This window comes from Taudactylus pleione, unplaced genomic scaffold (genome assembly GCF_031769625.1).
Source record: "Taudactylus pleione unplaced genomic scaffold, aTauple2 ptg000005l, whole genome shotgun sequence".
NCBI classification, from domain to species: domain Eukaryota; kingdom Metazoa; phylum Chordata; class Amphibia; order Anura; family Myobatrachidae; genus Taudactylus; species Taudactylus pleione.
This window is the reverse complement of record NW_028284408.1, coordinates 12875225-12898277: the sequence shown is the minus strand read 5'-3', so window position 1 is coordinate 12898277 and position 23053 is coordinate 12875225. Positions and strand designations below refer to the sequence as shown.

General features: G+C 46.6%; 1 protein-coding gene across 1 annotated transcript in view; it reads left to right on the top strand.

Moving 5' to 3' along the window:
* Window positions 1–23053, top strand: part of VWA8 (von Willebrand factor A domain containing 8) — a 428582-nt gene that overhangs the window by 84085 nt on the left and 321444 nt on the right. The window contains exons 9-12 of the mRNA XM_088482592.1: window positions 9638–9746; window positions 11418–11522; window positions 13935–14066; window positions 15403–15537. Of these exons, the coding sequence (XP_088338718.1) occupies window positions 9638–9746; window positions 11418–11522; window positions 13935–14066; window positions 15403–15537 (481 nt within the window). The remainder of the gene's footprint in view (window positions 1–9637; window positions 9747–11417; window positions 11523–13934; window positions 14067–15402; window positions 15538–23053) is intronic.

Genomic DNA, 23053 nt, shown 5'->3' with positions numbered 1-23053 from the left:
CTGGCGGCAGCCAAATCTGCCTGTCTCCCGTCGGCCGCTGCTCCTTCTGGTTCGGGACCATCGTCCTTTCGGTCATCTAGGACCCAGGGCAGGCCCAAACCACAGTCGTTTCCTCGACAGGCTGGCCCTAAGAAATCGGTCAAGCCCCGGAAGCAGGCATGGAGTACCAGACGTCCGGCCCCCAAGCCAGATGACAAGCCTGCGGCCTGACGGTCCGGGCCTCCCTTTGGGGGATCCCAGGGTGGGAGGCCGCCTGCTACAGTTTGCCCAGTGTTGGTCGACCACTACGACAGACACTTGGGTTCTGGAGGTGGTTTCCCACGGATACGCCCTCTCCTTCCGGCACAGACCCCCGGCTCGCTTCTTCACCACGGGTCTCCCATCAGACCGGAACAAGGCTACGGAGCTGCGGAAGGTATTGCACACTATGCTCCAGGCTGGAGTTATAGTGGCGGTTCCATTCTCCCAGAGGGGCCAGGGTTTCTATTCAAATCTATTTTTGGTACAGAAACCCAATGGGTCATATCGTCCGATTCTCAACCTCAAAGCACTCAACAAGTCTTTGCGGGTCCCGAAGTTTCGGATGGAGACCCTACGGTCCATCATTCTGGCGCTGGAACCTGGGGACTACTTGGTGTCATTGGACATACAGGACGCTTACCTGCATGTCCCTATTCTTTGGCGCCATCAACAGTTCCTCAGGTTTGCAATCAGCAGCGACCACTTCCAGTTTCGGGCGTTACCTTTTGGCCTGGCAACAGCACCACGTGTTTTCACCAAGGTCATGGCGGCTTCTCTGCGGCTGCAGGGAGTCCGCATGTTGCCGTATTTGGACGACCTGTTATTGGTGGCAGGATCTCCAGAGCTCCTGTTACGCCACTTGGACCTGACCATTGCACTGCTGCAACGGCACGGCTGGCTAATCAACTGGCAGAAGTCCACTCTAATCCCGTCTCGGAGGATTCTGCATCTTGGAGCCTTATTGGACTCGGGACAGCAAAGGATCTTCGTGACGGAGGACAAGATCTCTGCTTTACAGTCAAGGGTGCGCAGTTGTCTGCACAGCCGCCGGGTGTCCTTACACTCGGCGATGAGGTTACTGGGCTCCATGGTGTCGGTGTTCGACATGGTGGAATACGCCCAGTTTCACTCCAGACCTCTGCAGCACCTGATCCTGTCCAAGTGGAACGGGCTGACTCAGTCTCTGAAGTCCCAGACGATTGTGCTCACCCAGGAGGTTCGCCTGTCCCTTACGTGGTGGTTACAGACGACCCACCTCAACAAGGGACGTCCGTTCTGGGTTCCAAATTGGGTCCTGTTGACAACGGACGCCAGTCTTCGGGGCTGGGGAGCAGTTTCGGGTCCACACTTGTTCCAGGGCAGGTGGACGCCGACAGAAGCGGAGCTTCCAATAAATATCTTGGAACTCCGTGCGGTCTTCAATGCTCTCAAGCAGGCACAGCGGTTTCTCCAGGGTCGCCCAGTGCAGGTCCAGTCGGACAATGCTACCACCGTGGCCTACATAAACAGGCAAGGAGGAACTCGCAGTCGGGCGGCTCTCGTAGAGGTCTCTCGGATCCTGGTTTGGGCGGAGCGCAATCTTCCGGCCATATCAGCGGTCTTCATCCCGGGAGTGCTCAATTGGGAGGCGGACTTTCTAAGTCGCCAGGACGTTCATCCGGGGGAATGGTCCCTGCACCCGGACGTTTTTCAACTACTGGTGGACAGGTGGGGTCTTCCAGAAATCGACCTCATGGCGTCCCGGCACAACAACAAGTTGCCGGTGTACGGGTCTCGCACAAGAGACGAAGGGGCGTCTCTGGTGGATGCTCTGTCCGTCCGGTGGACGTTCCGGTTCGCATACCTGTTCCCTCCGGTCTCCCTTCTTCCACGGGTAATCCGGAAATTCAAACAGGAAGGAGGGACGCTCCTGTTGATAGCTCCCGCGTGGCCCAGACGGCACTGGTTCTCAGACCTTCAGGGTCTGTCCGTGGACATTCCTCTGCGGTTGCCGCTACGACCGGACCTTCTGTCTCAGGGTCCTTGCCTTCACCCGGACCTGACTCGGCTGTCTTTGACGGCGTGGCTGTTGAGACGGCCATGCTGAGGTCCCGGGGGTTTTCCAGCTCTGTGGTGCGTACCATGTTACGAGCTCGGAAACCGTCTTCCGCGAGGATATACCATCGCGTGTGGCATACGTTCTTCCAGTGGTGTCGACCGAGAGGTTATGCACCGCGGGAGTTTCGTCTGTCTCGGATTCTCGCCTTCCTGCAAGCGGGACTAGATCATGGGCTTCGCCTTGCTTCTTTGAAGGTACAGGTTTCGGCCCTATCTGTCTGGTTTCACCGTAGGATTGCTACAATCCCGGATGTGCGCACCTTTATGCAGGGTGTTCTCCGCATTCAGCCGCCCTTTGTTCCACCTGTGGCGCCTTGGGATTTGGCTGTGGTCCTGAGGGCTCTCCAAGGACCGCCGTTTGAACCACTGGGCTCAGTGGATCTTAAATGGCTAACAGCTAAGACTGTTTTCCTTCTGGCCATTGCTTCGGCCAGACGTGTTTCTGAGTTAGGGGCTCTTTCTTGTAGACCCCCTTTCTTGGTTTTTTATGGGAACAGGGCAGTGCTCCGCACTCGGCCCGAGTTTCTTCCCAAAGTTGTTTCCCAGTTTCATATTAACGAGGAAATAGTTGTTCCGGCCTTTAACTCACCGGGTCTTTCCGTGGGTGAGGCCTCTTTGGATGTTGTGCGGGCCTTAAGGACTTATGTTGACCGCACTTCTTCGTTTAGGAAGTCGGACGCTTTGTTTGTCCTCTTTGGCTTCCGTAAAAAGGGTTGGCCTGCTTCAAAGCAAACTTTGGCAGCCTGGATCCGTATGGCTATTTCTGAAGCTTATCTTCATGAAGGCCTACCGGTCCCTCCTTCTCTGAAGGCTCATTCCACTAGGTCTGTGGGTCCTTCGTGGGCAGCTCGACGTGGTGCCTCGGCAGTTCAGATCTGCAAGGCTGCTACGTGGTCTTCTGTCCATACCTTCGTGAGGTATTACAGGTTTGACACCTTCGCCTCTCAGGATGCTTCCTTCGGGCGGCGGATTCTCCTTTTTGCACAGGAGCGTCCCCACCCTTAAAGGATACTGCTTTGGGACATCCCCAAGGTATCCTGTGGATACCCTATGGACCCTGAAGTAGAAAATATGAGATATGGTAAGAACTTACCCTTGTTATCTCTATTTCTACGAAGTCCATAGGGTTCCACAGGACTCCCGCCCTGTCGCACCTGTGCTGCAGATGGGCTTTGCTCTGGTCACCGGTTTTCCGTCTCCATCTGGTGAGAATGTGATTCTTGTATGTGTCCAGATCTTTGTTCTCTCTCTTCCTTCTCCTCCTCCGGCCTATGGCTTGGTAACTAACTGAGGTGCCTTGGCCCGGGGGCGGGGTATAGGAGGGGGACCTAGTGCATCCTGGGAGGCTGAAAGCTTAACTCTTTGGTGCCCTGCGACTGACGTCACACCTATACCCCAAGGTATCCTGTGGAACCCTATGGACTTCGTAGAAATAGAGATAACAAGGGTAAGTTCTTACCATATCTCATATTTTTCCTTCCCCTTTCATCCAAACCCCTTCCTTTTCTGTGTTTTTGTCAGATTTTTGTTTGTTTCTAATTAAGTTATTTATTTTTTATTTTATTTTTACTTCTCTTCTCTTTTTCATATTGGACTGGATAACATTTAGATACCGTTGTTATGTTTTGAATGTATTTGAATGATCAGTCTATGTTGTGCGTGATTTTTATTCTGCATTCTGATGTAATGTTTTCGATTATTTTGTAATTTGTTTTGATAAAAATAATAAACATATATTGCAAAAAAAAAAAAAAGAATTATTACATAAACACCTTTTTCCCTCTTTTGTGAAAGTCCTCTGTCAGTGGCTACGCCCTGTTGTGTGGCACACTTTGGCATTTACTCTTTCCATATTGCACTATGTACAGTACATATTTGAATTTTTCAGGGGCAGACATATCTAGCTGTTCAGAGATCCGGACCAGTACACTGTTCTACACTTTCTTTTCTTGTGTTTCCCACTATGTACTGCTTCTTTCACCCGTCATCAACCTTATATAAAAATACTGAATTATCCAGTTTATTGCTCTCTGCTTTCAAAGGGGCAGTATTGTCTGATATTCAAATAATTTCTGATCAATACACAGGATGATTTAAACTGATAAAAAGATGTTAGTACATACAGCTGTAGCCACGCTCATCTATGCCGTGATGTGAGCACATCACACCATGGATGGCGCAACTATCATGGCCGCGACTTGGCCTAGACTTCAATGGGGCAATCGCCGGCTGCGAGTACTTGCAGCCTGGTAATTGCTGCGCTTTGCCGCGATGCGTGCGCACATGCGAGCACATCTGACAACAATGTGGCTGGCTTCATCTCTGTGACAGCTGACATAAACAGCAATAAACTGGTACTTGTGCTGACAGAGCAATTTAGATGGGCTAAATGGTTATTTTCTTCCATCAAATTCTATGTTTCTAATATATAAAAACAAATGTTCTGTCTCACTGACTCATCAATGCCCAGCCCTGGACCTAGAAACGTGAAATTCGGGGAGTATGTTCCTTTCATGATCTGAGCACCCACTAAGCAAGGATTTTTCTAAATTCAACTCTTAAGGGGCTGAAAAGGCATAAAATGTTTCCTCCCCCTGTGCAGTGTCCTGACTGACTGACTCATCAACGCCCAGCCCAAACCCCTGGACCTAGAAACATGAAATATGGGGAGTATATTCCTTCCATGACCTAAGCACCCACTAAGCAGAGTTATTTGAAATTCAACTCCTAAGGGGCTGAAAATGGTTAAATGTTTCAAGGGTGAAACGTCAAGGCAACGTATCTGTGGCCCCTCATCTGGAAACTCTCAGGAAGAACATGAGGGTCCACTTGGGGGGTGATATCTCCGCTGGGCAATTCTCTAAACTCCTACTTAAAATAGGGGACAGAGAGTATCCTGAGTCCAAGGGAAAGGTGACCATCCCTGCAGGCCTAGGCACAGTTGTGAAGACCCCAGCAGACCTCATAGTCCAGATATTCCCTAATATTGCCACTATCGAAGAAAAGTCCATAGACTGGCTGTCCGAGCATGCCATTATGACCTTCAATAACAACACGGCTACTGTCATTAATGACACACTACTTCAGTTGTTTGAAGGGGTAGAAATGGAGTACAGGTCTGTGGATTAGATAGTGCAAATGGATGATGCGGTTCACTACCCCGAGGAGTTCCTCAACATTTTCAACCCTCCTGGCCTCCCAGCCCACAAGCTTCTCCTCAAAGTGGGGGTTCCAGGGATGTTGCTGTGGATCCTCAACCTGCCCAAACTCTGCAATTGCACCAGGCTCAAAGTAAAGGACCTCTACAGGAACATCATTGATGCCTCAGGGTTCAACAGCTGTACTCGGGAGGAGTGTGTGTTCATACCACGCATACCCCTTTGAGTTCAAGAGGCTGCAGTTCCCTCTCAAGGTCTGCTTTATGATGTCCCAGGGGCATTCGCCGAAGGTGGCATGAATTGACTTGAGGGAGGACTGCTTCTAACATGAGCAGTTCTCCGTGGCCTGCTCCAGAGTGAGCTCACCCAGCAGCCTGGTGATCCTAGTACCTGAGGAGAGAACCATCAATGTGGTTTACAAAGAATTGCTTAAGTGGAGAATAAAAATGTTAACATACGTCTTATAACCAACCTTCAATTCATTCATATTTTAAAAAAACTCAATTTATTTCAATGAATACTACCACGCTCCTTTATCCCAGAGGCATAAAATGAACTAATGTAAGCATCGTTAATATGGGATGAAGTAAATGGAAATAGTAAATGTCTACCCGGGTGAAACCGGACACAACTAGTACAGCATATATTGGGCAGCATGGTTGGTTTAATGGTTAGCATTACTGCCTCACAGCAATGAGATTTGGGGTTTTATTCCCACCAAAGCCCTAACTGTATAGATTTGTATGCTTACCATGTGCCCACATACTCCAGTTTCCTCCCACAGTAGAAAAACTTACTGGTAGGTTAATTGGATTCTGACAAAAAAAATTAATCCTAGTGCATATGTGTGTGTACATGTGGTAGATAATATAGATTGTAAGGCATGTTCCCAGATGCTCTTCTGTGTAAAGGCATATTCCTAGATGCTTTTTGTGGAATGGCACATTCCTAGATGCTCATCTATAGTAAGGCGCATTCCTAGATGCTCTTCTGTGGAAAGGCACATTCCTAGATGCACTTCTGAGAAAAGGCACATATCTTGATGCTCTTCTGTAGAAATGCACATACCTAGATACTTTTCTGTGGAAGGCACATTTCCAGATGCTCTTCTGTGGAAAGGCACATTCCTAGATGCTCTTCTATAGAAAGGCGTATTCCTAGATGGTTGTTGTGAAAAGGCACATTCCTAGATGCTTTTCTGTGAAAAGGCACATTCCTAGATGCTCTTGTGTGGAAAGGCACATTCCAACAGTAGCTGTTTGTTGTGGAAAGGCACATACCTAGATGCTTTTCTGTAGAAAGGCACATTCTTAGATACACTTCTGTGGAAAGGCACATTCCTAGATGCTATTCTGTGGAAAGGCACATTCCTAGATGCTCTTCTGTGGAGAGGCACATTCCTAGATGCTTTTCTATGGAAGACACATTCCTAGATGCACTTCTGTGGAAAGGTACATTCCTAGATGCTTTTCTGTGAAAAGGCACATTCCTAGATGCACTTCTGTGGAAAGGCACATTCGTAGATGCTCTTCTATGGAAAGGCATATTCCTATATGCTATTCTGTGGAAAGGCACATGCCTAGATGCTCTTCTGTGAAAAGGCACATTCCTAGATGCACTTCGGTGGAAAAGCACATTCCTAGGTGTACTACTTTGGAAAGGCACATTCCTAGATGCTCTTCTATAATAAGGCACATTCCTAGATTCTCTTCTGTGGAAAGGCACATTCCTAGATTTTCTTCTGTGGAAAGGCACATTCCTAGATGCTCTTCTGTTAAAAGGCACATGCCTAGATGCTCTTCTGTGGAAAAGCACATTCCCAGATGCTCTTCTGTGGAAAGGCACATGCATAGATGCTTTTCTGTGGAAAAGCACATTCCTAGATACTCTTCTGTTGAAAGGCACATTCCTAGATGCACTTCTGTGGAAAGGCACATTCGTAGATGCTCTTCTATCGAAAGGTGTATTCCTAGATGCTTTTCTGTAGAAAGGCACATTCTTAGAGGATCTTCTGTGGAAAGGCACATTTCCAGATGCTCTTCTGTGGAAAGGCACGTTCCAAGTTGCTCTTCTGTGGAAAGGCACATTCCTAGATGCTCTTCTGTGGAACGGCACATTCCTAGATTCACTTCTGTGGAAAGGCACATTCCAAGAGGCACTTCTGTGGAAAGGCTCATTCCTAGATGCTGTTCTGTGGAAAGGCTCATTCCTAGATGCTGTTCTGTGGAAAGGCACATTCCTAGATGCTCTTCTGTGGAAAGGCACATTTTTAGATGCTCTTCTGTGGAAAGGCTCATTCCTAGATGCTCTTCTGTGGAAAGGCTCATTCCTAGATGCTTTTCTATGTAAGACACATTCCTCAATGCATTCCTAGATGCACTTTGATCACTGTCATAAAGCTTTGAAATACATGGTGGTAGTTCAGATGTCCCCTCAAGTTTGAATAATTTAATACCGAAATGAATTTAAAAAAGGGAAGTATATTAGTAGAAAAATATTAAAGTAAATATAGTGATTGGATAATTTTATAGTGTTAGTAGTGATTTTATCACTTTTTTTCACCATGCACATTTTTAAGGTGGCTCTACAAAACTATGCTCAGATGGACAACATATTTGCTTAGTGGACAAAAATGTGCATTTACATATAGAAACAGTGTAAATCTACATTTCATGAATGAGTCTTAATGCCATATAATCTGACATTTCTCTGCATGTTGTATCTGGAGAAACACTCCAGTCCATTCTGAGCTTGTGGTGTAGTGGCTGTGTGATATGAAACAGTCTGTGATAATCATAGATATGGCAATATTGGCACATCGATCTATCAACAAGATCTCCATGAAGGAAGAGACTGGGTTAAAGGCTAGTGCTGAATGGGTCCTGTGGGTCCTGCACCTCCAGAGTTCCATGTGAAATATTGGTCTTATGTCTTTAAGTTGGGGAGAAATTCAAAGATTATCCTAATTGTGGAGCCCTGTGGAACTGGAAATTCCTAAATGTGGCACATAAAGAAGACCTATTTATACATGATATGTGTTTGAAAGTAACTACATTAATTTGATATCGAACCAACAGTTGTAACCACCTAGCTTGATTATCTGGACATGCCAAGAGTGAATTCAAGCTTACGCCATTAAAAAAAGCAATGGTGAGAATTTGAGATTTTATAAAACAATTCTAGAAATGCGCCTCTTTAGACTCATTACTGGTGATGAAATCTGGGTATCTCACTGGGATCTATTTAAAAACGTATACAAGGATTCTCGCACTCCCAGGAAAGAATTAACTCAACTGTGTATGGGAAAATTATGGCCATAATGGTTAGAACTCCTGTTGTTGAATAAAATGGAACATTAGAAAACAGTCACGTAATTATGCTGGACTCTAGTACTTAACCATGCCATAAAGGAGACTATGTGGAAAACCAATTAAGGGTGTCCCTTTTTTTTCCATTCCGGTGTCCCTTTCTGCAAGTTACATAATCAGCTTCCATAATGAGAGACAGTGGCTTTAGAGAAGTGAATCATCCAGCCTACAATTCTGACCTGGCACACAGTAATTATCTGAAACCTGGAGAAAAGCTTGTCTGGACTTTTGCTGTCCAGCGACCATAAAATAAAGTGTTTTGCGGTAAAAATATTTTGAAGGGAAGACATTTTTTGTTGTTAGAGGGTATCCTCTAAATGTACACAATGAAAGAATTGTGCGGAACTCATGAGAGATTCAGGGGTTACTGTATCAAGCAGTGAAAAGCGTGGAGAAATGGACCAGTGGAGAAATGGACCATAGCAATTAGTCAGCTCCTACCTATTATTTTATAGACTCTACTTGATAAATGCTACTTCAAAGCTGATTGGTTGCTATGAGCAACTTCTCCACTCATCCACTTCTCCACTATTTTCACTGCTTGATACATAGACACCTCAGAGAGAAAATTCTTGTTATAAATTAATTCATTTTTGGGTAGTTAGATTACCACTCTGGTGCTTATCATACAGGCTGATTTTTAAAGGTGACAGCTAGGTGGGAAAAAGATTTCACTTGGAAGTGTTTTTTTTAATGAAGCAAACATATTTACAGTACATAGAATATATGTGCACAGTGTTCTGTATTTTGCTAACCGCTAAAGTATAGCAGCATATAAAAAAGGTCTTATTTATAATAAAGATATCTCAAATTGGTACTTGCAGTATTTTAGCATTTCTACGTTTGTAGTATGTGCACTGAAGCTGAGAGAGAAGAGTTGCACCTTTCCTACTTCAAAAAATCCTTTTGAACTATTCAATCCAAAATTTGTTGCTGGAACATTTTCTATTAGCCCTGGGTGATTGAAAAAACTGAACTATTTTTGTCTTTCAGAATCTCTCAGCTCCTGTCATTTGCTACAACTCTCTGCTCTCAAGAATCTGCCACCCTTGGGCTTCCCGATTTCCCAGCAGACAGTTTGGCAGCAGCCATTAGCATTTTGGTAAACCTCTTAATGTTGTCTGTAAATAATTAATCCAAGTCTTGTATTCATACATAATGAATACTATCAGGCAGCTGTCTACACAGACCACACTTTTATGATAATAATTTTCTATAAGCACATTTCTGTGACAACTTTCTGCATTTGGGTTTTGTCGAACTAACAAACCATATTTAATGGGAATACATTTGTGATATATTTGCTTCATACAGTGTATATAATGTATATGTCTGTGTGCTCTTCATGTAATCCATTATAACTACGTCCCCTTGCGTGGAGATTACCACATGTTCTGTTTGAAGCTGAGATTGCTTAAACTATACCTTGCTCTGTTCTGTTTGAAGCCGCGCCGACTCGTATTCTACGTACATTGTTTGGATAGTCCTGCAATCTGTGCATGAGGAAATATGTCCTGTAACCATTCAGATACTAAATGCTATTTTCTAGTTCAGTTCTGAAAATGAATATAACATCTTATTTGTTTCTGTGGATTAAAGCACCTTTTTCCTGTGTACAAGTTTTCATAAGTCAGTATCGATGATCCAGACTAAGGGGTATATTTACTAACCAGCTAAAGCTACTTTGGCCTATAGATTTAAAACAGCAGAAATAAATGCTTAATGAGGCTTGCTTAGCATTTATTTGTGCTGCCGTTTTAAATCTATCGTTCAATTCCGCAGATGATCGGTGACTTTGACAACCTGTTGGTTAGTAGATATACCTTTAAGTGTGTCCCAGCCATGGTAGTATTTTTATTAGGTCATTCAAATCAGTCAATATCAGGAACATGACAGAGGGATGTTGTTTGGAGATTTGTGATAATATACATGAAAGTAGTGAATTATGGTAGATGAAGAGACAATAAAGGCTATAAATTACAATTCAAATATTAATTGCTATAGCAATAACTAACAAGCCATTAAATTCAAATGAAACTTTTTAATTGTTTCCATATTATACTAAGCTCCTAATAAAATTCCATCTTTAATTCTCATTGACAGATAAATGGGGAGATATGCTGTTTAATATATTTAATTTTAAAATAAAATGTTGATTGGTTTATACTTAACCAGCTGAGGATAGTTTTTCTTTCAGGGTAAAACACAAGCCCCAGAGACAGTGAAAACCGTACAGGAGCATTTGGTTTTCTAATGTTTGTAAATAGGCTGACAAGTCTGAATTATTTGATTTATTTGTGGTGATCTCTCCTGCTCTTTCCTCTGCCTATGACCATTAAATATGAAGTTGAGCAGCCACAATCCTAACTGTTAGGATTGTTATAATACTAGTTATTAACATCAAACATTTCATGGGGAGTTAATGGTAAGTCTAAAAATACATCTGTAAGTATTTAGTGCAACACATTCCTTGTTAAGACATTACAGTTCCACTTGTTTATGTAGCAAATGCTATAAATACATTGGTTTGAGTTTATGGCGGTCTTGTCTGGCTTTCCAGGAATACCACCCTGTTGTACTTTCAATGAACTCCCTGATGTATTGCAAGTTCTGTGTGTACAGTCTGTCAAATTGCTAATTTGCTGGGGCCCCTTGTTTTCATTATATAGAAGGGATAATGTGATACAGGGACTCCTGTATTACTCGTGCACTGTCTTATGCTATCAATTTTGTTCTACAAGAACCTAATATATTTGTCTTTTTACAACCTAAGGATGCATTTCCTATGATGTCCTCCCAACGTACCATACAAAGGCTCTATCCTTACAACGTGTTGTTGGGGAAAGAAGGCAGAACTGCTGTTGAAGATGCATTAAAGGTAAATGTAGGCATATTTTAAAATTAAATTGTAGTATGTCTTCCAGTAGGATGTTTCGATAAATAAAAAAAATAGTTGATTTGCGCCTGCAGAGTTAATTGTCCCTTATTCCCTGGCTATAAGCAGCTGATAATAGAAATTGCCCTATTCTTCAAGTCGTAACAACTGTCCATGACGATTTCTCTTGTTCTGTGTATTAAATGTAAGTCTTTCTTAGTATTTATTAAACAATTACAAATTATATACAAGTTTGATTAGCATATTGTGATGGAAGCAGTGCACAAAGGTTTGCCGCATATGTACCATACATGACGTGTTTATATGCACTGACTCAGCAGCAAAGTGTCCTAGGAAATGATTTTATAATATTGTCAAATATGTTTCTGCAAACCGAATGGTGCACAGATATATAGGAAAGGTGAAGTGTAGACCCTGGCGCTGGAAATAATCAGAAGCACCTAATTGATCTAGTTTATCTATATAATAAGCGAGAAAGCATGTCTGTCTGTCTGTTTCTCCTTTATGCACGGCCAGACATTTTTGGACCTAGCTCCACCAAATTTGGCATGGTAGTGTAGTTTGATTGGGATTAGGTTTTTGCCTAAGTTTGAACTTCATCAGGGCCACACACTGTCACAAAATCCCTAAAAATGGGGACACTCTTAAATTACACAGGTTCTAGGACAGGGGTGGGAAACTTTTTTTCTACCGTGGGCCATTTTGATATATATAACATTATTCGTGGGCCCGGTGCAGGCCATGTCCCCTCCGTGTGATGTCACATGGGGCGGGGCCACAATCGCCCATGATTACGGCAATGCCGAAAGCATACTGAGGATGCATCGGGGAGTTGTGAGGGCAGCGTTGTGACCGTCTGAAGCGTCCTCGGGACGCTCCAGATAGCACTGCTGCATAGATTCTGGCTGCAGGGTGCCATTCTAGGCACCCTGCTAGCAAGATGAGGCTAGCAGAAAAAAGCTCAGAGGGCTAGACCAAATGATTCTGGGGGCCTTATATGGCCCCCGGGCCTGAGATTCCCCATCCCTGTTCTAGGGGTTGCTCAAGTGGAATTGGCAGTCTGCCAAAAACCTGTGTGGAAGCCACCTTTTTAACCTCATAGTCTGAGCAAGTGCCAAACTTTGAGTTATGCAAGTTCATATTAAATCCAGAGTTAGTCCTTTTTAAAGTGACCATATATATTAGTCAGTCCTATGTTTGCATGCAACAGAGTAACTAGAATTTTGTGGGCCACATAGCAAGATCTTAATAGGGCCCATCCCCAAGAGGTAAAATGAAACCATATACATTTGCTTTCACACAGAGCTCATTCATGTTATGCCACACAGAGCCCATTCAAGTTATGCCACACAGTAAGTACCCCTTATACACGTTATGCCACGCAGTGGTAGTGCCCCTTATACATTATGCCACACAGTAATGCCCCTTACAATACACAGTAATACCCCATACACAGTATACGACAATGTAATGCCCTTTACAGATTATGCCACATAGTAGTAGTGCCCCATATAAAACATTATTCCACACAATAATAGTGCCCCTTACACATTATTCCACACAGTAATGCCCCTTATAACATGTCACAAAGTAATGCACCTCAAACACTTTGCCCCCCTCTTCAGCAATTCACTTATCCATGTTCCTCCAGCATTCTCTCCCTGTGTGCCATCAGCAGCCAGCAGGTGTGGATTTGGGACCAGGCCGCCAGCTAATTGCAGCTGATGCATCGACAGGCAGCGACAGACATGACAGTACCAGCACAATTTGAATCCATTCGGTGCTCCCGGACACACAGCTAATTAGGAGTTGCCACTGCTGATTGCCCCGCAATTGGCGGTGCTGTCTCTCCATGTTTGCCTGTCGGTGCGCCAGCTGTAATCAGCTGACAGGGCGGCACCAAATCAACACTGCTGCCCCCCTCGGAGGCCCTGACTGGACAGGCCCACCTTGTGTGCATAACTGGGTGCAGGGGGAGCGGCAGCGGACACAGAGGTAGCTCCGGCACCATAGCAGCAGCACCCCTTGCACCCATGGAAGATATGCCACTGTATGCATGCATGTTAGCAAACAGTGGGGTTCTTTCCAGAATCAATGGAATGGGGTTATAGGAGAGGATAATGTAAACAAATAAAGGCTGCAGGTGTACTTCAGTCTTCAACCTGGGTAACGCCAAGTATCCCAGCTAGTATCTAATAAATAGATGGTTTATCCAGGTAAATTTTTTATTCTGTCACATAATGGGGAACTCTCAGCAGTGATTGGACATCCTTGATTACATCCATATTTTACACTAGTTTTCAGTTTAGTTTGTCAAATAGATGATCCCTCGAGGAGAGAATTCTTTATTTTATTGTATTGTTTTGTTTCCTAATATTTTGCATTATGTTTCAGAGATTTGAGCTGTCTGACTCTGGAAAGTCTCCTGTTTTCCTTAAAATTATGACAATAGAACCAATAGAAAATACTGATAGCCCTCAAGTTGCAGTCAGCATTCGAGCTGGTGACAAGGACATCTCAATAAAGGTTAATATAATTACTTTTTTTGCTAGTTAATTAACTAAAAATTGTTATATAATCTGTATAATCGTATAAACAAATCTTTCCTTGTGTGGTAGTTTGGCCCCTTATTTAGAAGTGAATTAGCTGTGTTTGAGGACAAGTCATCCCAAACCCCCCTTCTTGAAGATTGAATTTTCATTTAGATAATGGAATAATTATATATGGGAGTGTGAATATATTTTGCATAGATACATTTTCTCTACTTTACCATGAAATCCTGCTAATGCTTTCTGTGCTTGTTGAATCAATGTTGTGCTTGCATAGTAATCCTGTGATAGAGGATACACACAGAAGGGGGGGATGTAATTTCTAATTACAGTGGAAGCACAAACCCATCACTTGGTAGGCCTTTTCATAATATCATGACCAAAGTTTGTCATCACCAAAGGGCAGAGCTTGACTTATCGTTAAATTTTAGCCTTTATGTGCCTACGTTATAACTAGGAGTAAATCCTGATAGGTCAATGTTGAATCTTGACAAAAAATTGCTGCAAGCTGTCAAATTAAAATCATATTTGCACTGGGATAGATATCTCTTAGCCAACTCTAAATAGCAGTGTAAATATAAAGCTGTCCAGTATTTGCGTGCTACAAAAACAGGCAGTATATTTCTTGCATGAAGAAACATTAAGGCGTCTATTTACTAAGCAGTGTTAGGAGACAGAGTGAAAAGTGATAAGGTGCCAGCCAATGAGCTCTTAACTGCCATCTCACAGGCTGTGTTTGAAAAATGACAGTTGGGAGCTGATTGGCTGGCACCTTATCACTTTTCATTCTGTCTCCAACACTGCTTAGTAAATAGACCCCTTAGCCATTACTCCCTTCTTGCCTACTCTGGAATTTGTGAGTCTCTGGGCTTTCCGGGAGTGTAGTCTAGTATAAATTACACTTTACAGCGTAGTTTCCCAGATGCATAGCCTCTCTATTTAGCAGGATTTGTTTCTAACTATAAGTAATAATTTTGTTTTAAACTCACCATTAATTATTTTGTTCAAAAACACTATACAGTTGTGAGCTATATTTGGAGAATGGTTGTTTTACCTCACCATAGACTGACAAAGTGTATCTTGTCTATAGCTACTTTGCCACTGTTTACATTAATTGTCCCAAGTTACAACTAAAATCAACAACAAATTTATTTCCAATGTACAAGATTCATCATAACAGCTAACATATATTTTATATACGTATTTGCACCCTTGCAATATGCCTTTTTAAAGTTCCCAAGTTGTCATGACCAGTGAAGTGTACTAAGTGAATTTTATTGGTTCTCATCATTTTGATGTCATTTATCCCTCAGGTGGCAGCTGGTACCCAGCCTTTGCAGTTGCGTTCTGGATCATCACAATTCATTAGAACCAGCACCCATGAGCAACTGCTGGCAGAGATGATGCAATCTCACATGGTTAAAGACATGTGTCTGATCGGTGGAAAGGTTCATTTTGTTTTATTTTATTCTTCTATTAAAAGACTTTAACAAAGCAAAAAAAAAAGTAGGACATGACAGCACATTTTCTTTCTACTATTGCACCTGTGTTTACACATCACACAAAAATAGGTTTTCTCGTTTGGTTTGAAAAAAAACGTAATGCTTTCACTTTAATTGTTTTTTTGCAACTTTTCCTTCAGGTTTAGTTTAATAGTTTTCATATTTCAAATCCTTTGGGTCACAGGCACAGAACTGTGTACAGATGGAGAACATTTACTTTATGTATATAGTGAAATGTAGAGACCCCCACTTGTACTTTTGAGAATAATACCACTTTCACACTGGCTCATTGTACACGGTTTCAAGCCGTGTCACAGCAGTTCAGACCCCTTCAGACCCCTTTACCACTGCAGTTGGACATAGGTTGATGCACATGAACGCAGGATATTCGTCATTGTAAATGGATCCACCCGGGTCCAGGGACCCGGGGATCCAACTCGGGTAGCTTGCAAGGTTGGGCACGGGTCGTTCTTTTGTCACCCTGCAGGGTAAATGGCGCTTTCCGTGTCACGATGACCAGGATCGTGCCGCTTGCTACCTGATTGGCGGGCTTCAGTGGCGCTTTGAGATTACATCATGTCCAAGCGTACACTGCAACCAGGGCCTGGCCGACCAGAACGAAGCAGCGCTCCCCACCCGCCCTCCCTGCTGCTGAGTTAGATAATAATGCAGGGCTAGAAGCGCTGCGCACCTGAGCTGGAAGAGCCATGTTAGTGCTGACCTGACTCCGGTGTGAACTGTGTCAACCAGGGCATAGCCCAGGTCAGGGGTATAAGGGGTCTGTCCCGGGTCTGATCCAGGTTGGTAACATGTTCCAGTGTAAATCTGAGTGACAATCTTGGACGTACTCTTTCTGGTGACTCTATTACTTATTCCGTTGTTGCAGCTAGGTGGGCAATAACTTTAGGCAGAATTTTTGGTATGCGATGGTCAATCCTATATCCGGTATATACTGGAGTAGTATTGTTCCCTTGCTTGCACTGTTCCCCAAGTAGGTCTGGGTTTGGATGTCTGCAAATGTCTCTCCACCTCCAGAATAATTCATGCAGTATCAGGGTGATGTAGGCACCAATGTGCATAATATAGGTAAGATGGGGTCACTTACCAAAAGGTGTCTGCTGGTCCTGTTTGTCCTTGTCATCTGCGGTATGGAGGCTGGTTGTATGTGGGTGAGAGGATAGGTGTTCTTAACAATACTATGTTTGTACATGGGTATATAAACAGCTGGATCAGATACATTAATAGAAGTAGTCCAATGTAAAAGTCCAGTAGACTATAGTTGTGTTGTGAACATCCCAATGCCTTGACCAGCCATGGGACTTTTTCAATGGCAAAATTAATTAATATATTAAAATTAATACATTAGCCCATTTGTGTTTGTGATGTTGACAGTAACATATGACACATGTAAGAACTGTTTGAGAAGGAGATGAATTACACATGAAGAAAGATAGAATATTATAGTGCTTGATGTTGCATACAAAAAAATGTTCAGTATAAATGGATTTTGGGACCATCACACATCAGTTCATAATATATTCCCAAGATGGGTAATCGTATTAATTCTACAGCAATATAAAGCATAATCTCGAGTTTTGCACATAAAAAGCACTGACAGAGAAGAAGTTTCCCATGAATAAGATGGGAAACCTGATTTTCTACTTCAGGGTCCATAGGGTATCCACAGGATACCTTGGGGTATAGGTGTGACGTCAGTCGCAGGGCACCAAAGAGTTAAGCTTTCAGCCTCCCAGGATGCACTAGGTCCCCCTCCTATACCCCGCCCCCGGGCCAAGGCACCTCAGTTTAGTTTGGTGCCCGGCCGGAGTCAGGTGCACCTGTTGGAGTGGGGGCTAGAAGAGCCCCTGAAGCTTTTTCTTCATGCAGCTGTGGCTGCACATCTGGATGAACAGCATGGACAGTCAGTCCTGACGTCCATGCTGTCTTCCCTACACCCCGCCGGTACCAGAACGCCGGTACTGATCCGGGGATGCTGGTGGGCGTCTGGGGTCACAGCTAGCGGTGACCCCAGATGCTCCGGACCATGGCCGGATTCAAGGGGGACAGAGGTAAGCAGCGGGGTCCCGCGGTGGGTCCCCGCTGATCACATGGTCCTAAGTCCCCAGGCAGGGGGCTCCCTGGGGACTGGCTGCAGCGTGGAGCCAGGCGACCAACCTGCGCTTCCACTACCCCCTGGGACAGCGGACCGCAGCAGAGCGGTAGCGCTGCGGCGTCCCAGGGGTTAAATGCATGCCAGGGGAGCGCGCCTTCCCTGTCTCACAGCCGGCGCCTCCCCCGCTGCACACAGCCCTCTCTGCACTGTGCTGACTGGTCCTGTGTCAGCGCTCCTCCCCCAGGCCAGCTTCTCTCTGCTCCTCGGCGGCCATCTTCTCTGCAACGCATGGTGAACGCTGCTGGAAGTCTGGAAGGAAGCATCGTGGTCTGGGTCCCCCCGCATACCTCTCCTCCGCTGTGGCTCAGGTCTGTGTATGCAGCGCTGTGTCCTACCAGGCCCTGTGTCTGTGTAGTTGAGTGATCAGCGCTGTTAGTGCAGGAATTGTTATTTCTCTGCATTGTATGTGACTGTGCTAGCGCTGCCTGTAACTTTTCTTCTCTAAACTGTCAGCTTTATTACTGTCCCTGTTCTTTCTGCTAAAGCCCTTGCGGTGCGGTGCTGCAGGGTGGTCTCTCGCCTATTTAATACTTAATTGGTGAGAGAGGTCACATACGTGGTGCCATCATGTCTGAAAGTGATTTTCCCCTCCGGCTACAGTGTACCACGTGCAAAGTACCGTTAGCGGAGGGGGAGGGTAGCGCGGAGGGCCTTTGCCGGCAGTGTTTGTCCATGGCGCGGCCTATTACGGTTACAGCACTGGTACAGGAGCCGCCCTGGGCTTGTTTCGCTCAGGCGTTAACAGCTTTAGTGGGCCAGTTAGCTCCGCAGCCCGCGTTTACTCCGATGGGTTTGTCCCAGCAGTCTGTGGTGTCGTCACCCATGCAGGGGTTCCCACGACAATTGGTGGTACCCCACAGTCTCCCTATTTCCCCGCTCCCGGGTTCTCAGGAGCCAGCGTGGGTTAACTCCCTGACGAGTTCTGTACAGCACTTGTCGGATGTGTTGCAAGGGGAGTCTGTGATGCGGCCTCATAAAAGGCCGGTGGCGTCTCTGTCCGCTCCTTATGAGGATGACGAAGGGACGTCTGATGATGGGGAGATTCTGGATCCTTACGATCAGGAACCTTTCCATACTAAGGACGCTGATGCTAAGTCCAAAGTATATATTCCTGGACTTATTCGGGCGGTCCGCACAGCCTTGGTGATTGAGGACGAAGTTCCCCCAGCGGCTAAATCTAAGTATGCCTTTTTCAAAGATGTGAAGGGCGATGCCACAGTCTTTCCTCTTTCGGGTCAGTTGGTGGACCATTTAGAGGAGGCGTGGAAACAACCTGGCAAAAGATACCAGCCGCAGAGACGCCTGGCGGTGGCTTATCCGTTCGCGGATAATTATTTTGCTAAGTGTGAATCCCCTCCACAGGTGGATTCTCACGTGACCCGTCTTGTCCGTAGTGCCACATTGCCGATGCCATCCATGTCCTCCCTTAGGGATGCTACGGACCGCAAGGTAGAAATCTGCCTGAAGTCCGCTTATTCCCTTGCAGGGGGGGCAGCACGGCCGGCTATGGCCATTTGCTGGGTTGCCAGAGCGATGGAGCGCTGGGCGGATTCATTAGAGGCTTCTTTTGAATCCGACTGTCCGGCCGAACAGGCGGAGTTGATTGGCAATCTCCGTGATTCGGCCACCTACATCAACGAGGCGGCTCTAGACATTAGTACTCTGGTGTCTAGAATTTCTTCAGCAGCGGTAGCTGCTCGTCGCACCTTGTGGCTGCGATCCTGGAAGGCGGACGCAGATCCAAGAAAGGTCTGGTAGCGTTGCCGTTTACCGGAGAAGTTCTCTTCGGTCCGGATCTGGATAAGATTGTGGCCACGCTGGCGGCAGCCAAATCTGCTTGTCTCCCGTCGGCCGCTGCTCCTTCTGGTTCTGGACCATCGTCCTTTCGGTCATCTAGGGCCCAGGGCAGGCCCAAACCACAGTCGTTTCCTCGACAGGCTGGCCCTAAGAAATCGGTCAAGCCCCGGAAACAGGCATGGAGTACCAGACGTCCGGCCCCCAAGCCAGATGACAAGCCTGCGGCCTGACGGTCCGGGTCTCCCCTTGGGGGATCCCAGGGTGGGAGGCCGCCTGCTGCAGTTCTCCCGGTGTTGGTCGTTCACTACGACAGACACTTGGGTTCTGGAGGTGGTCTCTCACGGGTACGCCCTCTCCTTCCGGCACAGACCCCTGGCTCGATTCTTCACCACGGGTCTACCATCAGACCGGAACAAGGCTACGGAGCTGCGGAAGGTATTGCACACTATGCTCCAGGCTGGAGTTATAGTGCCTGTTCCATTCTCCCAGAGGGGCCAGGGTTTCTATTCAAATCTATTTTTGGTACAGAAACCCAATGGGTCATATCGTCCGATTCTCAACCTCAAAGCACTCAACAAGTCTTTGCGGGTCCCGAAGTTTCGGATGGAGACCCTACGGTCCATCATTCTGGCGCTGGAACCTGGGGACTACATGGTGTCATTGGACATACAGGACGCTATGGCGGTCATGGCGGCTTCTCTGCGGCTGCAAGGAGTCCGCATGTTGCCGTACTTGGACGACCTGTTATTGGTGGCAGGATCTCCAGAGCTCCTGTTACACCACTTGGACCTGACCATTGCACTGCTGCAACGGCACGGCTGGCTAATCAACTGGCAGAAGTCCACTCTAATCCCGTCTCGGAGGATTCTGCATCTTGGAGCCTTATTGGACTCGGGACAGCAAAGGATCTTCGTGACGGAGGACAAGATCTCTGCTTTACAGTCAAGGGTGCGCAGTTGTCTGCACAGCCGCCGGGTGTCCTTACACTCGGCGATGAGGTTACTGGGCTCCATGGTGTCGGTGTTCGACATGGTGGAATACGCCCAGTTTCACTCCTGACCTCTGCAGCACCTGATCCTGTCCAAGTGGAACGGGCTGCCTCAGTCTCTGAATTCCAGACGATTGTGCTCACCCCGGAGGTTCGCCTGTCCCTTGCGTGGTGGTTAAAGACGACCCACCTCAACAAGGGACGTCCGTTCTGGGTTCCAAATTGGGTCCTGTTGACAACGGACGCCAGTCTTCGGGGCTGGGGAGCAGTTTCGGGTCCACACTTGTTCCAGGGCAGGTGGACACCGACAGAAGCGGAGCTTCCAATAAATATCTTGGAACTCCGTGCGGTCTTCAATGCTCTCCTGCAGGCACAGCGGTTTCTCCAGGGTCACCCGGTGCAGGTCCAGTCGGACAATGCTACCACCGTGGCCTACATAAACAGGCAAGGAGGAACTCGCAGTCGGGCGGCTCTCGTAGAGGTCTCTCGGATCCTGGTTTGGGCGGAGCGCAATCTTCCGGCCATATCAGCGGTCTTCATCCCGGGAGTGCTAAATTGGGAGGCGGACTTTCTAAGTCGCCACGACGTTCATCTAGGGGAATGGTCCCTGCACCCGGACGTTTTTCAACTACTGGTGGACAGGTGGGGTCTTCCAGAAATCGACCTCATGGCGTCCCGGCACAACAACAAGTTGCCGGTGTACGGGTCTCGCACAAGAGACGAAGGGGCGTCTCTGGTGGATGCTCTGTCCGTCCGGTGGACGTTCCGGTTCGCATACCTGTTCCCTCCGGTCTCCCTTCTTCCACGGGTAATCCGGAAATTCAAACAGGAAGGAGGGACGCTCCTGTTGATAGCTCCCGCGTGACCCAGACGGCACTGGTTCTCAGACCTTCAGGGTCTGTCCGTGGACAGTCCTCTGCGGTTGCCGCTACGACCGGACCTTCTGTCTCAGGGTCCTTGTCTTCACCCGGACCTGACTCGGCTGTCTTTGGCGGCGTGGCTGTTGAGACGGCCATGCTGAGGTCCTGGGGGTTTTCCAGCTCTGTGGTGCGTACCATGTTACGAGCTCGGAAACCGTCTTCCGCGAGGATATATCATCGCGTGTGGCATACGTTCTTCCAGTGGTGTCGACCGAGAGGTTATGCACCGCGGGAGTTTCGTCTGTCTCGGATTCTCGCCTTCCTGCAAGCGGGACTAGATCATGGGCTTCGCCTTGCTTCTTTGAAGGTACAGGTTTCGGCCCTATCTGTCTGGTTTCACCGTAGGATTGCTACAATCCCGGATGTGCGCACCTTTATGCAAGGTGTTCTCCGTATTCAGCCGCCCTTTGTTCCACCTGTGGCGCCTTGGGATTTGGCTGTGGTCCTGAGGGCTCTCCAAGGACCGCCGTTTGAACCACTGGGCTCAGTGGATATTAAATGGCTAACAGCTAAGACTGTTTTCCTTCTGGCCGTTGCTTCAGCCAGACGTGTTTCTGAGTTAGGGGCTCTTTCTTGTAGACCCCCTTTCTTGGTTTTTCATGGGAACAGGGCAGTGCTCCGCACTCGGCCCGAGTTTCTTCCCAAAGTTGTTTCCCAGTTTCATGTTAACGAGGAAATAGTTGTTCCGGCCTTTAACTCACCGGGTCTTTCCGTGGGTGAGGCCTCTTTGGATGTTGTGCGGGCCTTAAGGACTTATGTTGACCGCACTTCTTTGTTTAGGAAGTCGGACGCTTTGTTGTCCTCTATGGCTTCTGTAAAAAGGGTTGGCCTGCTTCAAAGCAAACTTTATCAGCCTGGATCCGTACGGCTATTTCTGAAGCTTATCTTCATGAAGGCCTACCGGTCCCTCCTTCTCTGAAGGCTCATTCCACTAGGTCTGTGGGTCCTTCGTGGGCAGCTCGACGTGGTGCCTCGGCAGTTCAGATCTGCAAGGCTGCTACGTGGTCTTCTGTCCATACCTTCGTGAGGTATTACAGGTTTGACACCTTCGCCTCTCAGGATGCTTCCTTCGGGCGGCGGATTCTCCTTTCTGCACAGGAGCGTCCCCACCCTTAAAGGATACTGCTTTGGGACATCCCCAAGGTATCCTGTGGATACCCTATGGACCCTGAAGTAGAAAATATGAGATATGGTAAGAACTTACCCTTGTTATCTCTATTTCTACGAAGTCCATAGGGTTCCACAGGACTCCCGCCCTGTCGCACCTGTGCTGCAGATGGGCTTTGCTCTGGTCACCGGTTTTCCGTCTCCCTCTGGTGAGAATGTGATTCTTGTATGTGTCCAGATCTTTGTTCTCTCTCTTCCTTCTCCTCCTCCGGCCTATGGCTTGGTAACTAACTGAGGTGCCTTGGCCCGGGGGCGGGGTATAGGAGGGGGACCTAGTGCATCCTGGGAGGCTGAAAGCTTAACTCTTTGGTGCCCTGCGACTGACGTCACACCTATACCCCAAGGTATCCTGTGGAACCCTATGGACTTCGTAGAAATAGAGATAACAAGGGTAAGTTCTTACCATATCTCATATTT